We start from the raw sequence: 16,619 nt of genomic DNA, 5'->3' as shown, positions 1-16,619 counted from the left end.
AGCAGGGATATAGGTGAGGCTAAAAATGGAGATTGGTTGAAAATGGAAGAAATTGGATTCTTTCGTCCCATACTGTGATACAAACTACCTTCTTCTGCAGCTGTAGCAGAAAACAGAAAATTAATGTACTGTATGGAGAGGGGAAAGAAGTCCCTGTAGACTCAGGGACACCAGCCATAGCTGAAGATGAGGGTTAAGTGCAAAATCAGAAATAATGAGCCTGAGCAAAAGTTTACAATACTGAATGATGAGACCCCTATCCCTTTTCCAACTGAAACTCTTATCCTCTTGGCTTCCTGAAAGCTGGCAACTAAGCTTATGCTCACTCATGGGAGGAAACTGAAGGATTCTTCTGGAGAAGCTGGTCAACCCAAGAGGAAGGAACTAACACAGATACCAACATTTAGAGGTTCCTGAACCAAAAAGCAAGATCCTTGCCAGTCACTACATATGCACTGCCCATGATTGAAAAGCTCTGCATACTCGCACACAGCTTCCAGTTAGCTTTTTAATGCCTCCCTTTTTTTTTTTTTTTAAGATTTTATTTATTTATTTGACAGAGGCACAGGGAGAGAGAGAATACAAGCAGGGGTAGTGGGAGAAGCAGGCTTCCCACTGAGCAGGGAGCCTGATGTGGGGCTCGATCCCAGGACCCCCGGATCATGACCTGAGCCGAAGGCAGACGCTTAACGACTGAGCCACCCAGGCGCTCCTAATGCCCCCTCTTAAATATGGGAGCCACAAGACCAGATAGGAAAGCTTCTACATAAAGGTAGAAACCAAAGTAGAAAATGAGAATAAAAAGGAACTTGTAAAAAACAGTGTTACCATACAAAACACCAAACTATAATCACTATACAGAGATATAGGAAAGATATTGTAGTCTTGAAACAAAAATATGTTGTTTTTTTTTTAAGATTTTATTTATTTACTTGACAGAGAGAGAGAGAGAGAGCACAAGCAGGTGGAGCAGGAGGCAGGGGAGACGGAGAAGCAGGCTCCCTGCCAAGCAGCCCGATGTGGGGCTTGATCCCAGGATCCTAGGATCATGACCTGAGCCAAAGGCAGACACTTAATCAACTGAGCCACCCAGGCATCCCCAAAACATGATAGTATTAATACAATTCAGAGACCAAGACGGCTCTCTCAAAAATTAAAAATATGATAGCAGGAATTTAAAAAATGTAATAGAAGAGATAGATAGCAAAGCTAAAGAAATCCTAGTAGGTGGTTAAAAAGACAGTAGGAGAAAAGAACTAAGAGAAGTATAGGATCTGGCCAAGAGATAACAACTTCTGAATCACAGCATTTCTAGAAAAAGAGCACTGAATAAACGCAGGAGGAAGCTGTCATCAAAGAAGTATTATAAGAAAAATAAATAAAATCTTTAAAAAAAAAAGAAAAATTTCCAGAAACAAAGGATATGAATTAGAAGGTTTAAAGGACTCACTGTAACATCTATAAAGAATGGGAGAGAAAAATTACACCAAAGCCCATTGTGAAATTTCAGAACCCTTTGGTTTACCATATAAAGGTATATCTAAAAAATGGGTCTCAGAAGAGCATCAAGTTTCTCATGTCAGATTTCTCAGTGCACTGGAAACTAGAAGCCAAACTAGAAACTAGAAAGCTAAGAAGACAACATAGGATCCAGCAAACAAGGAATCCCACTTAGGAAAACAGTAAAGAAAATGTCAAGGTGGTGAATGAAAGCGATAGGGTGACCACTGCATAGCAGGCCTAGAGAGCCAACTATTCCAGGAATAGGATGGACAAGGAGGGAAGGGCTCCAGGAGGTCTGTCTCTTTAAAAAAAAAAAGGTAAATTACGTGATAGGCTTGCCTATATTAAGAGGAGTGTTCTGCCTGTGGCAGAGAGTTAGGGGACTAATTTCTGGTTTGCCAGAGGCTAGGTATCTTTGTGATAGTTTCTGGGTCTAATGTAGTTATTTTGATTCCACAGTGTCTCATGCAGGAGCCTCCATGTCATCTGCTTCGTCAGACACTGGAATGAGTCCCTCATCCTCATCTCCCCCACAAAATGTACTTGCTGTAGAATGCAGGTGATAAACATTTTCTTTGCCTTCCCAGCAGTTTGCTGCCATGGACATAAATCCCAAAATCCTGAAATACAACCACAGAAAGCACTCAACTGGTTTGACATTGCTAAGTATATCCTGTATACCTTTCCAGGCTGGATTGTATCTATTCCCTCTCTTTTCTTTTTTTCTGTTGCAAAAATAAGCTGATTAATAACTGAAGGTTAGGCAGCCTGCCATATTTGTCATAATTTTTCCTCTTTAATTTTTCATTTTTTGTGAAGATAGAAAAAGGGCACTTAGCAAATTCAATTTGTATAATAAAGCTTTCAAATGTTATAGAAATCATAGACAAGCAAGTGCACGATAAACATCAAAATATTATCCAGCTGAATAGTGACTGCTGCACTTTCACTAAGATGTATTTGAACACTTGGTGAGTAGGGGGTTTATGTTGTGTTTTTTTTTATTGTTGTTTTTTTATTTTTGTGGAAGCACTTGCTATTTAGAACTGCCAAAGTATATGTTCAGCAGTGTGCCCAGGTTTAAAGGTGTAAATGGGACAAAATAAATTGTGAAAGGAAGTGTAGTTGACTGAAAACTACAGTTGTAATAAGTCTTCCACTTTTTATAGGATTTTTGAGCACACAATTATGCAAATATTTTAATGTTTATTAATGTTTACAGTGGAATTGTGAATAAGTTTTCAGTGGACTATCTTATCCCTTGACAAAAATATTTTGTCTTTTTTCTATGTAATTTCAGAGTTTTTATTTTGTTACAAAAAGACAAAAATGAAATATATAACAACAATGAAGTTATTTAACAAGATTTCTAAAGCTGAAAATTTTGTGTAAAATAAGGTATTATCTTGCAACTTGTTAAATATATTTATTCAGACATTGGATGTTGTATTTTTATGTATTTTTTAAAATATTAATAAAATTGAAAAAAAGAAAATTCTAGGTTAATTCACTCTTTGGATGACAATAGCTCTCAGCTGTCCCTTTTACAGGAGGTTGCATCCAGTAGCTTTGCCTGTATTGAAGGGAGTCTGTCTCAGTCCTTCAAACAGTATAGAACTATAAATGGGCATCTGGATCATTAAAGTACGTCCTCGTTTAGAAACTTTGGCAGTCCTAGTATTTAAACTGTTTTGAGGATCAAATTTTTGGTTGCCCTTAAGATACTTTGTCATAGTTTTTATGTTTGCTATACTGCCGAATAAATTTCTATCTCCCAAAGTTGAGATGCAACAACTAAGTAAAGCAACTATGTATGCTTTGTCTGTGAATTGTTCCACAGACTGATACATTTTGTAAATAATTCCAAAATCATGTATTTAAAGCATTTTTGCCATATACATTATGTAAAAAGGTGATTTTTTAAAATCAGTTTTTAAATTCATGTTTGTACATTGAAAGGGGTTTTTTTTAAACCTCCTTTTCTGTGTTTAATATGCTGTAGAGTAATAACCTAGATGCTCTAGACTGTGTATCAGGATCTGATTGACAAGAACAAAGTCAGAGCCAAACACTAGTGATGGCAAAGCATTACCGAAATTATTGTTTCTTAATTTCATTTTACCACATTGTGAACTTGTGATTCAGATTCCTTCCATTTTCGCAGAGAATTAAAAAGAAAAAAGTACTCTTGTAAAATGCACTTTTCTGTCTTTTCTTTGCAAAGCAGAAGTATTTCAATGTAAAATAAAAATGGAGCTCAGTGGGCAGTATTAATAAAGGCCATGTTTTAAACATAGGCTTTATATTTTTAGTTTTCATTTAAGTGATTGTTTTTTCCGCAAGTGCCAGTACCCTTAACAGTTGGAAAATCAGACTTTGCAAAACAGAGCATATTCGATATATTTGTCAGTCTTTGTAATAAAATATTTCTAGTACTTAATTATAAAAGTGAAAACTGTCATTCACAACCAGTTGAAACTAGGAGGCAACCTTAGATTCATATGTTAAATATTTTAATGACTTCCTTCAGTAGCGATTCAATAAATGAGAGAACTAGTTATCAGCTTGAATATCATCCCTTCTAATCAGTATAAATCTGGTAAGGAAGTATTGGGACCTTGAAGATTATGGAGATTTGTTTCACTTGTGTGCTTTTATTGTTTATTGTGTTTCTAGTTTTCCTGTCCTTCACTAAGAAACATGTTTGTACTTAGCACATACATACTATGTCTTCTATGAAATTGCTTTAAATTACGGAAATCCATATAGGTTAAACTATTAATTTGTTTATATATCATTCTTATAAGTCCTAAAATACACTTTTTTTTTTTTCAAAGATTTTATTTATTTATTTGACAGAGGGATATAGCGAGAGAGGGAACACAAGCAGGGGGAGTGGGAGAGGGAGAAGCAGGCTTCCTGCAGAGCAGGGAGCCCGATGCGGGGCTCGATCCCAGGACCCAGGGGGATCATGACCTGAGCCGAAGGCAGACGCTTAACGGCTGGGCCACCCAGGTGCCCCTAAAATACACTTTTCTTATAAACCCTGTAATTTGACATAACTGTCAACACTGTGAAAGCATTTGAAGCTATATTCAACCACACATAAAAAATATTATCAGAATTCATTCATCAACAATTTATCAGTTACCTGTTAAGTGCCAGGTACTATGCTAGGCCCACAAGTTACAACAGTGAACAAGACAGAAAAAGGTCCCTGTCTTCAAGCAGTGCATAATCTAATGAGGTAGACTATACACAGGTGCCATGAGATACAATATAGGAGCCCAGCTATGAGCTGGGAAGGCAAGGGTGGTCAAGGACGGCTTTGCAGAGAAAGCAATAAAACTGAGCCCCAGTGAGGATAATGAATAAGCTACAAGCAAATGGGAAAAAGATGGGAGAGGAGAATAAAGCGCTCCAGGCGCATGGAGCTTGGATCTACTGAGCCAGGGTAGGAATAGACTTGCGGTAGGAGGTAGGAGCCAGGTCATGCAGAGCCGTTCATGTCCACAGCCATCTCCGCAGCCACTTTCCATGAAGCTTTTGCCACCTCCTTTTATGCTGTCACGGCATTTTCAATCTATTCTTTTACTTGACAACTTACCTTGTATTATGTTTACTTATGCATGTGTCTTTCTACCCTACTAGATGTTAGTTCTTAAGTACTTAGTCATACTTGCATCCCACAAAGTGCCTGATCCATCATCTAGTAATACACAGAAAGATAGTCAAAAACTATGCTTGAAAAACTAAGTTGAGAAAAATTACTTGTGAATTGCTATTGTTTTTTTACCAGTGATTCTTATGTACAAGCCAGTCATTTATAAGTTGTCTTTGTGGTTCTTTTCACAAGGTGGTAATGATAAAATATCATTTAAAAAGTGTAAAGTAGACCTGTTCAGCTATCTAATCCCCAACTCAGAGTATTCTTAAACTGATGACTTTTTTTCCCCTCCTCGTTTCTTCTTCATTCTTCCATTACTCCACATGATTACACCCAGATTTTTTATCCTGTTACAGGAAGACTACAGTATATGATGGCATTCATCATTAGTGAAGGTTGAAGGACTCTTAAGATGGAGTCTGTGCTAATGGAGAATTTCTAATATATGCTTAGTGTTTTCACACAGAATTTTTTTTAAGTTATTTACATTTTATTACAAAACCAAATGATGTTTTTCTTGTTAAGCACAAAAAAACCTTTTCATATATTCATACTAGACCCATTATATCTTTTTAAATAATTAGAAGGGCAGTGTTTATAATTTTAGAATTTATAGTTAACATAATTATGAAGCTATCTTCATTTTGTAATTTGTATCACTAAAATTCATTTTGAAAAGTTCTATTGTGAAAAACTTAAAACTTCCATGTAAATATAATAAAGGATTATTCTACACAATTGGATTTCTTCTCAAGACTGTTATATTAAACAAGACAGTCTGATTCAAGATTCTCACCACTTCAATTTGCCAGATTTAGCAAAGAAAAAGAAATGGAGGACACCCAGCTAAATTTGAATTTCAGACATAATTTTTTAGTATAAGTATGTCCTATATAAAAATGTTATTTACCTGAAATTGAAATTTAACTAGACATCCTGTACTTTACCTGCAAATCCTACAACTAATTTCTTTTCCACTATATTCCAAGAGATAATATTATCCTCCAGAGAAGCTTTTCTCAGTCCCCAAACCTTTTTATGAAGGATAAGAAACTGCTGAAGTTTCTCCTGGTTTCCAAGGATGAATGCGCCTTGGCAGTCCGTAAGTGATTTTTAGAATTAACCATTTCCTTGATGTAGTCATTATCTCCCAGACTGGCCCTATAATAACTAAGCTTTCACAAAATAGTTGTGAATGCACTCAGACTTCACTGGTGGCTTTCCTTTGATGGGGCACTTTTCCCCCATCAAGTGGTAACTGCTCTCTGAAATTCTCTTGGATCCCTATCCAAACCTGTTCTCAAAAACCTAAACTTGGGGTGCCTGGGTGGCTCAGTTGGTTAAGCATCTGCCTTCGGCTCAGGTCATGATCCTGGGGTCCTGGGATTGAGCCCCACGTTGGGCTCCCTGCTCAGTGGGGAGCCTGCTTCTCCCTCTCCCTCTGCTTGTGCACTCTCTCTCTGTCAAATAAATAAATAAAATCTTTAAAAAGAAAAACAACCTAAACCAAATTTAACTCCCTTGAAATTAAAAACTTTCTAGGCATTTATTATGAATAAAGCCACTATAAATATAAACATAAAGGCTTTTGTGTAGACATAACGTTTTCATTTCCCCTGGGTTAACACATAGGAGTAAGATTGCTGGATTATATGCCATACGATTTTGCATTCCCAGCAGTGATACACAAGAATTAAGTTGCACTACATCCTTGTCAGCACTAGATATATTCAGTCGGGGTTGTTTTTTTTTTAACCATTCTAATAGGTGTGTAGTGGTATTTCATTGTGCTTTTAATTTGCATTTCCTTAATGCATCAGAAAGTATGTAAAGAAATGGGGACTCTCATGTACTGTGTGCAACTGTAAATTAATATGTCTATTTGGATTTGACATTATCTAATAAAGATGAAGGGGAACACTCCCTTTGACCCAACAGTTCCATATATCCTAGAGAAATCTACTGCATATGCTCGAGGAGATCTGTATTAGACTATTCTTTGCAGCATGGTTTGTGTTGACTAAACATCTTAAATGCCCATGAACAGAACAATGGATAAATAAATTATGGCTAACTAACTGCAGTACTACAGAGCAGTTAAAATAGATGGACTAAAGCTAAATATATCAACATGAATATCAAAAACAAATGAGTGAAAAAAGCAAGTTGCCAAACAATACATATATCTCTACAAAATTTAAGGATACAAAACATTAGTTTTGTTTATGTAGCTATAAGTATAAAACCCTGAGTGTGAATGATGAATACCCAAATTCAGGAATGGTTTTCTCTGGAGAAGAGGGAAAGGAATAGAGGAGGGTATACGGGGGCATTTATTCCCTCCTCCCAAAAAATGACAATATGCTAAGATTTGATAATCTGAGTGTTTATCATATTATTTTGAATCCTTTACTATATTTGATGTATTTTATTTTTTTTAAAGATTTTATTTATTTGACAGAGACACAGCGAGAAAGGGAACACAAGCAGGGGGAGTGAGAGGAGGAGAAGCAGGCTTCCCACAGAGCAGGGAGCCCGATGCAGGGCTCGATGCAGGGCTTGATCCCAGGACCCTGAGATCATGACCTGAGCCGAAGGCAGACGCTTAGTGACTGAGCCACCCAGGTGCCCCATTTGACATATTTTATAATTGGGGAAAAAACAGCAAATGAACTATTGCACAGGAAGGTGAAGATAACTGATGGAACTGAGTACCGTTACCAGTGAGTCAAGGTCCATGAGTGTGATCTCAACCCTATGAGAAAAGCATTGCTATTTTGTTTTGACACACAAGGAAACCAGTTCCAAATGAACAAGGGAATAATAAGTAGCAGAATTAGAATTAGGATGACAGCCCATTTCCTCTGGCTTCCAAGTCCAGTATTTGTTTCATTACATAGTGCTGTCTTAAGAAGCTTCTGTTCCCTGAGAATAATGGTTGCATTTTTAACAAAGACCTCATTTTAAATAACTACAAGGAGAGCTTAGGGTCTGGGATTCTCCTTTTAAAACTTATAAGCACTCATTTATAACAGCTAACCATTTGAATGTGGCAAATCACTTGACTTTTCTAAGTGTTAGGTTTTTTACCTATAAAGTGAAAGGTTTAGATTCTAAAATTCTGCTTTTAATGATTGTTTTGATTTCAGAGACATTTTTTAAAAAGTTTTAAATCTATCCTTTGAGTGGGTAATACATCCATATGGTTCAAAACAGAAAGGACACAAGACTACATGACAATTTCCCACCTCTGTGCCTTACTTTCCCCTTCCCAGAGAAAACCAATGTTAGGGTTAGGATGATCCTTCCCAAAACATCTATGCTTCCTGATTATTTTTGCAGCTACATAGTATTCTACTATACCAATGTACCACAATTTGTTTATCTAGCCCCATAATGATGGACATTTTGGTTAGTTCTAATTTTTATTACAAACAATGCTGCAACTAATAGCCTTATACATATGTCCTTTCACACATGTGTGAGGATACCTGTAGGATAAATTCCTAGAAATGGAATTACTGGATCAAAGTACACAGGCATTTTTAATCTCAACAGGTGAGATTGCCAAATTGTCCTCCATGAAAGTGTTGGAGAGAATGTGGAGGAACTAGAACTCTCACACTGTACTGGTGAGAATACAAAATGGTACAACTACTTTAGAAAAATTTGGCAATTTCTTAAAAAGTTAAACTTACATGACCCAGTCATTCCACCCATTGATTCTTAGCCAAGAGAAATGAAAACATGTTCCACACGTAGCAGCAGCAACAACTTCCAACAACCCAAATGTCCATCAACTGGTAAATGGATAAATTATTCCATAGCCACAGAATGGAATACAGCCCAGCAATAAAAAGAACAAACTGATGATACGGGCAACAAAACAGATGAATTTCAAAATAATTGTGCTGAGTGAAAGAAGACAAAATACCCACACGTTATGATTCCATTTATATAAAATTCTAGAAAATAATGTTACAATGTATAGTGACAGCAAATCAGTGGTTTCCTGGAAACTTGGTGAGGGTATGTAGGGTATAGGGTGGGAGTGAGAGATTACAAAGGAGCCCAAGTAAACTTTTGGTGGTTTTAGATGTGTTCATTAATTTGGTTGTAGTGATGGTTTTGTGTGTGTGTGTATTAAATATAAACACAAAAGTGTACATTTTAAATGTGCACAGTTTGAACATTAAAAAAAACCCAAATGTCTAAAACAAGAAAAGCATAGAACATGCAAACCCAAGGTCACTGTGGTCAGCTAGTACAGAGACTAGAACTCAAGTTTAGTGAGGTCAGTGTTGTTTTTTCAGCCTGGTAAAAGCAATGAGATTGCTGCTTTTTCCCACCAAGGTATGTCATGACCTTTTTGTGGCTCCTTTGACCAGAAATCTTAAGATCTTCCTGCTAATGTAGATATAATAAGCCCAATGTTATTATTTTTAAGAGGGGAGTATAAATAGAAACACTTTTTCATGATTTACATAAGCCGATTTATGTACCCTTTTTCCTCTAACATCTGAGTATTTCTCAAATACCCTTTTGAAACACTGAGCTATTAAGTTGAAATTTTTACTGTAATGACTTTGGATAATCACTCTTGGATTACACTTTATTTGACCTTCATTTCTTATTGTCAGAATTTATATTCTTTCATCCCAAATCGCTAGTTTAGTATCCCATGATTCCTGACTTACAGTTTTATTACACTTCCTTTGACTCACTATGTCTTCGGCCTCTATCTATTTTCCTTCTCGTCTCATGATTCCCTCCCTCCTCAATGCTAGCTGCCTGCCTCACCTCCCTTTACCAGCCTTCACTGGGGTCATATCCTCAAGCATTTAATCTGGCCACTGGAGATTCTCCTCAATTATATATTATCAGTACTAAAGTACTGACATAAGAGATAAGGAAATGGCTGTTATCTAAAAGAGTGGTAATATTAAAATGACTACATGCAGAAATCAGTGGTTCTTCTTTTTTTCATGCATTGGTTCACTCAACAATTATCAACAGCGTGCTTTCAGTAGATGTACTGTTCTACTGGAGCAGGGCTGTAGCACAATACATGCAATTTGACAGAGTCTTCAAAAATAAAGAACTATCTGGTTCTTGGAGAAGATCAATAAAATTGACAAGCCTCTAGCCAGACTGATTAAGATCTAGAAAAGACACAAATTACCAATATCAGGAATGAGAGAGGTGACAACACTACAGATTGCATCTATACCTATTAAAGGGATAAAAAGGGAATATCATGAACATCTTTATGCCAGTGAATTTAACAGCTTAGATGAAATGGGAAAATGCACTAAAAGACACAGTAACAAAACTCACTAAAGAAAAAATATATAACTCGAATAACCCTGTATCTATTAAAGAAATGGAATTGAAGTTATAAACCTTCCCCCAAAGAAAACTCCAGGTCCAGCTACCTTCACTTTTAAGTTTAAGAGAAGACATAATACTACTAAATGTTTAAGGAAGAAATAATACTAATTCTACTTAAACTCCTCTAAAAATTGAAGAGAAGGTAATCCTCCAACCCACGCAATGAAGTCAGTAGGACTCTGACACCAAACCAGTATCATACATGAACATATATGCAAAAATTCTCAAAATTTCGGCAACTGAAATCCAACAACATATTAAAGGGAAAACACATCATGGGTCAAGTGGAGTTTATCCCAGGAAAGCAGGGTTGGTTTAATATTCAAAAATCAATGTAATTCATCATATTAACAAGTTGAAAAAGAAAAAGCATCTGACAAAATTCAACATGCATTCCTGAAAAACACTCTCAGCAAAAAGAAGGAAATTTCCTCAATCTGATGCAGGAAATACCTACAGTTAACATCATACTTAAAGAGGAAAGACGGAATTCCCTAAGATTAAGACAGGGATATCCACTCTTACTGCTTCTATTCAACATTGTATTGAAGGTTCTAGCCAGAACATTCAGGCAAAAGGAAAAAAAAAAAAAAAAGAAAGAAAAGATCATGGACATCTAAACTGGTGAGTTTAGCAAGAACGCAGGATTCAAGGGCACCTGCCTGACTCAGTCTGTAGAGCTGGCAACTCTAGATCTCAGGGTTGTAAGTTTAAGTCCCATGTTGGGTATAGAGATTACTTAAAAATAAAATCTTAAAAAAAGAATGCAGGATTCAAGATCATTATACAAAAATCAATTCTATTTCTTTGTACTAGCATACATAATGAGAAATTGAAATTTTAAAAATGCCATTTACAATTGCATCAAAAATATAAAATATGGGGTGCCTGGGTGGCTCAGTCGTTAAGCGTCTGCCTTCGGCTCAGGTCATGATCCCAGGGTCCTGGGATCGAGCCCTGCATTGGGCTCCCTGCTCTGCAGGAAGCCTGCTTCTCCCTCTCCCACTCCCCCTTCTTGTGTTCCCTCTCTCGCTGTGTCTCTGTCAAATAAATAAAATCTTTAAAAACATATATGAAATATGTTGGGATAAATCTGACAAAGGATGGGAAAGACCTGTAACACTGAAAACTACAAAATATTGCTAAGACCAAATAAAGACAGTCTAAGCAAATAAGGAGATACACCTTGTTCATGCATCATAAAACTTAATATTGTGAAGATTTTCTTTGCTTCTCAAATTTCATGCAATCATAAAATCCCAGCAAGGTTTTTTTTTGTAGAAATTGAGAAACTAATTATAAAATTCATAGGTAAAGGACCCAGAATAGCCAAAACAACTCTGAATAAGAACAAAATTGGAGGCCTAACTCTACCTGGTTTCAAGAATTATTATGAGGCTAACAGCAATGAGAACAGCATTTTGTACAAATAAAGCAATAAAAGAGAACAGAGTCCAGAAATAAGCCCACACATATGTGGATAATTGGTTTTTGATAAAAGCACAAAGACAATATAATGCAAAAGGATAGCCTTCTAAAGAAATGCTGGAACAACTGGACCACCATAATGTAAAACAACAACAACAAAAAACTTGGAACCATACCTTACACCATATACAAAAATTAAAAATGATCACGAAACTTAAAACCATAAACTTTTAAAAGAAAATAGGAGATGTTTGTCACCTTATGCCTAATTGGGTTAGGCAAAGATTTTTTTTTTTTTTTTTAAGATTTTATTTATTTGAGAGCGAGCACAAGCAGGGGAGGGGCAAAGGGTGAGGGTAAAGCAGACTCCTTGCAAAGCAGTGAGCCCAATGTGGTGCTCGATCCCAGTATCCAAGATCCCAGGTCCCAGGACCCTCGATCATGACCTGAGCTGAAAGCAGATGCTTAACCGACTTAGCCATGCAGGTGACCCCGCAAAGACTTCTTAGATACCATATCAAAAGCACAATCCATAAAGGAACAAATTGATAAATTGTACTTCATCAAAATGAAAAACTTTGGCTCTTTAAAAGACATTATTAAAAGAATAAAGGCAAGAAACAACCTGGGAGAAAATATTTGCAAAGCATATGTCAGATAAAGGACTTGTATCCAGAGCATATATAAAGAACTCTCAAACTCAACAATTAGAAAAAAATGCAAGGAAAAGAAATAGACTAAAGATTTGAACATACACTTCATCAAAGAAGATAACATGAATGGCCAATAAGCAGACGTAAACGGTGTTCATCAAGAGAATGAGACAAACCACAAAGTAGAAAATATTTATAAAGGACGTATCTGATAAAGGACTGTTTTAGAACATTCAGGCGAGCGGCGCCTGGGTGGCTCAGTCGTTAAGCGTCTGCCTTCGGCTCAGGTCATGATCTCAGGGTCCTGGGATCGAGCCCCACATCAGGCTCCCTGCTCGGTGGGAAGCCTGCTTCTCCCTCTCCCACTCCCCCTGCTTGTGTTCCTGCTCTCGCTGTCTCTCTCTCTGTCAAATAAATAAATAAAATCTTAAAAAAAAAAAAAATTCAGGTGGCTATTACAAAAGCACCATAAATTCGGTGGCTTATAAACAAACATTTATTTCTCACATTTCTGGAGGCTGGGAAGTCCAAGAAAGGTGCTAGCACAGCTAGGGAGCTCTGTGTGGCTGCTTCTGGAAATTAGCTATCAAGCCATGAAAAGACATGAAGGAAATTTAAGTGCATATTACTAAGTGACAGAAATCCATCTGTCAAAGGCTGCACTAATCTCAATCGTGAGGGTTCCAGTCTCATGACTTAATCACCTCCTCAAACCCCCACCTCCCAATACCATCAATAGAGATTAGGATTTCAACAATATGAATTTTGGGGGTACACAAACATTCAGAACAAAGCAGACTCTTTTCTAAAATAAACAACTCAAAATTCAACAATAAGAAAACAACCAACCAGATTTAAGTGGGCCAAAGACCTTAACAGACACTTCAAAAAAGATGTACAGATGGCTAATAAGCATATGAAAAGATGCTCCACATCATATATCATCAGGGAAAGGCAAATTAAAACAATTAGACATCTCTATTAGAATACAAATATCAAAACCCCACCACCACCAAATGCTGGCAAGAATGTGAAACAACAGGAACTCTCATTTGTTGCTGGTGGGAATGCCAAAATGGTACAGCCACATTGGAAGACCATTTGGCTGCCTTTAGTTTACTACACATAGTCTTACCATAAAATCCGTCAATCATGCTCCTTAGTATATAAATTGAAATGAGTTGAAAACTTATGTCCTCACAGAAATCTGCACACGTACGTTGATAGCTTTATTCATAACTGCCAAAACTTGGAAGCCACCAAGATGCCCTTCAGCAGGTGAGTGGATAAACGTCGTATATCCAGACAGTGGGCAATTATTTAGCACTAATGGAAATTAGCTATCAAGCCATGAAAAGACATGAAAGAACTTTAAATGCATATTACTAAGTGACAGAAATCAAACTGTCAAAGGCTGCATATTGTATGATTCCATGTATATGACATTCTGGAAAAGGTAAAACTATAGAGACAGTTTGTTGCCACCGTTTGGGGAGAGAAGGGGAAGGATGGATAGGGAGAACACAGAGGGTTTTTAGGGCAGTGAAACTATTCTGCATGTTACTGTAATGATCGATATTACACATCTGCCAAAACATTACGCATTTGTACATCAAGCCATACCCTCATGTAAACTATAAACTTTGGGTGATAATGATGTGTGAATGTAGGTTCATCAATTATAACAAACGTGACACTCTGGTGTGGGATGTTGATGCTAGGGTAGGGTGTGCATTTGTTGGATCAGGGAGTATATGGGAACCCTCTGTACTTTCCACTCAATTTTGCTGTGAATCTAAAACTTCTCTAAAAAACAGTTTTTTTAAAAGGTGTTTGGTTTCATTAGGCATTAGGGAAATAAATGCAATTAAAACTACAGCGAAAATCTACTACTTGCTTACTAGAATGCTAAAATTAACAAGGCTGGCCAACCAAATGTGGTTGGGTGACTATATGAAGAAATTGGAAGTCTCATATACCATTGGTGGGAATGCAAAATGGTATAGCCATTTTGGAAAAATGTTTGGCAGTTTCTTAAAAAATTAAACATACTCCTACCATATGACCCGAGGAAACTTTTGGGATGATGGATATTATTACTCTCTTGACTTTGGCGATGGTTTTATGGATGTATACATGTCAAAATGTATCAAATGCTACACTTTAAATATATGCAACTTACTGTATACCAATTATACCTCCATAAAGCTGTCTGGAAGAGAGAGCTAACATCCAGCATAGAACCATGGTTTTGGGACAATTATTAATGCTATCTCAATTTGGAAAATGACCAAAGCATTGTAGGAATTCTGATCCCCCATTTAGCAAGAATGGTGTCTACATTTAAGAAATATCTACCTTCACCATAGAAATTTGCTTGAAAATTTTTCAATTATTTTCCAACATGGTCTCTGTGACAATTTCAACTACAGTAATCTGTTTATTTCTAACTGCTGTAATAATTCTCCTTCCTTTCTATGTTGCTGTTTACTGTGTCCTTGAACACCCAGCTAGTCTCCACAGTTTTCCTGGCCCCAACCCTTTCCATGTACCTCAGGGATTAACTCTGAGTTCAGTGGAAGTGAAGGATGGGAAGGGGCTGGTAGCGTGTTTTTTTTTTTTTTTTTTTTAAGATTTTATTTATTTATTTGAGAGAGAGAGAATGAGAGAGGGAGCACATGAGAGGGGGGAGGGTCAGAGGGAGAAGCAGACTCCCTGCCGAGCAGGGAGCGCGATGCGGGACTCGATCCCGGGACTCCAGGATCACGACCTGAGCCGAAGGCAGTCGCTTAACCAACTGAGCCACCCAGGCGCCCTGGTAGCGTGCTTTTATCAGAAGACCAACCAGCCTAGAAAAAGATCCTTTGGAGCTGGACTAAACTCATTATCAAGATTCTGAACCAAAAACCATTCCCAGATCACAGTAACACTGGACGCTGATGCTGTCCTCTCTTCTGTTCATGATTACAACTGGGTTTTGACACTAGACCAAGTTCCCAAATAGAAGACTGAGGAAGGAACGTAAGAGTACTCAAGAAAACAATTATATGTAACTTACACCTGTTAAACTGTGAAGGCCTGGGCTGCTTCTGGGCCCTGATGGCAATCAAGCAGTAATGAGCGTCTTGTTAGCACACACTAGTAGTATCAGTCAATTGTAAAGACCAGTTGATTAGCCTAATAAAAAAAGAGAAATTGTTTAGTTCTTTAGGTCCTTACCTAGCTTATGCCTTCTCTGGGGCTTAGTAGAAAAATCAAAATTCTGTATTTGGGGTCAGTCTTACCTCCATTCTTCCTGCTGTGCATGAATAAAGCAAATATTAGCAACACATCTAGGCTAGTAAGCATCGTGGGTGTCTCAGAGTTGATTGTGCTCTGGGACCTTTGGCTGTCAGGCCCAGGCCAACAAATTCACTCCCCCCGCCCCCACTCCCAGGGCTAATATTATTGCTTCCAGACTCCTCTTTCCTCCCGCTCTTGAGCTAAGGTGGTCGGGGGCTGTGGATGACTGGGTTCTTTCCAGGTGACAAGGCAGACCAGGTTGGGGAGCACGGACTAGTGGGGAGCACTGTTCAGGTGCTCAGTGGGCAGTGCTGCGAGCTAGAAGGAGACCGAAGTTGGGATTCAATTTCAGTTTGCAGGAGAGGGAACAGCGGCTTATGGAGGATCCAGTTCCAGCTAACCAGGTTCCTGACACACTGTGATTCGCCTGAATGGGTGTCGTCGGCACAGGGAAAGGAGCGCGTTTGCGTAAGGGGTTCAGAATTTGGACCGCGGCAGACCTGGTTCGAACAGAGCTCTGCTACTCGGCGGCCGTGAGACCTCGTCCACACGTCCTCCCGGACCCTCGGTTTCCTCCTCGCTCGGCCGCCCGCGGGACCCGGCGTCCACGCGCCGCTCCGCACGCCTGCGGCCGGCGCGCGGGAAGCCCCGAGGCCGGCAAGGGCGCCGCGCCGACGCCCCCTGCCGGCCGGCCG

General features: G+C 38.1%; 1 protein-coding gene across 3 annotated transcripts in view; it reads left to right on the top strand.

Annotated features, from left to right (window-relative positions):
* The window catches only part of ARID4A (AT-rich interaction domain 4A), a 63,741-nt gene extending 60,042 nt beyond the window's left edge, over positions 1-3,699 (top strand). For all 3 annotated transcript variants that reach the window (XM_034993144.1, XM_034993142.1, XM_034993143.1), the window contains exon 24: positions 1,963-3,699. In XM_034993144.1, coding sequence (XP_034849035.1) covers positions 1,963-2,066 — 104 coding nt within the window. In that variant the 3' untranslated portion in view covers positions 2,067-3,699. The remainder of the gene's footprint in view (positions 1-1,962) is intronic.
* Positions 3,700-16,619: the final 12,920 nt, after the last annotated feature.

This window comes from Mirounga leonina, unplaced genomic scaffold (assembly GCF_011800145.1).
Source record: "Mirounga leonina isolate KUSES-001 unplaced genomic scaffold, KU_Mleo_1.0 Mir_82, whole genome shotgun sequence".
NCBI lineage: Eukaryota > Metazoa > Chordata > Mammalia > Carnivora > Phocidae > Mirounga > Mirounga leonina.
The sequence above is the reverse complement of the archived record's forward strand: the minus strand, read 5'-3'. Positions and strand labels throughout refer to the sequence as shown.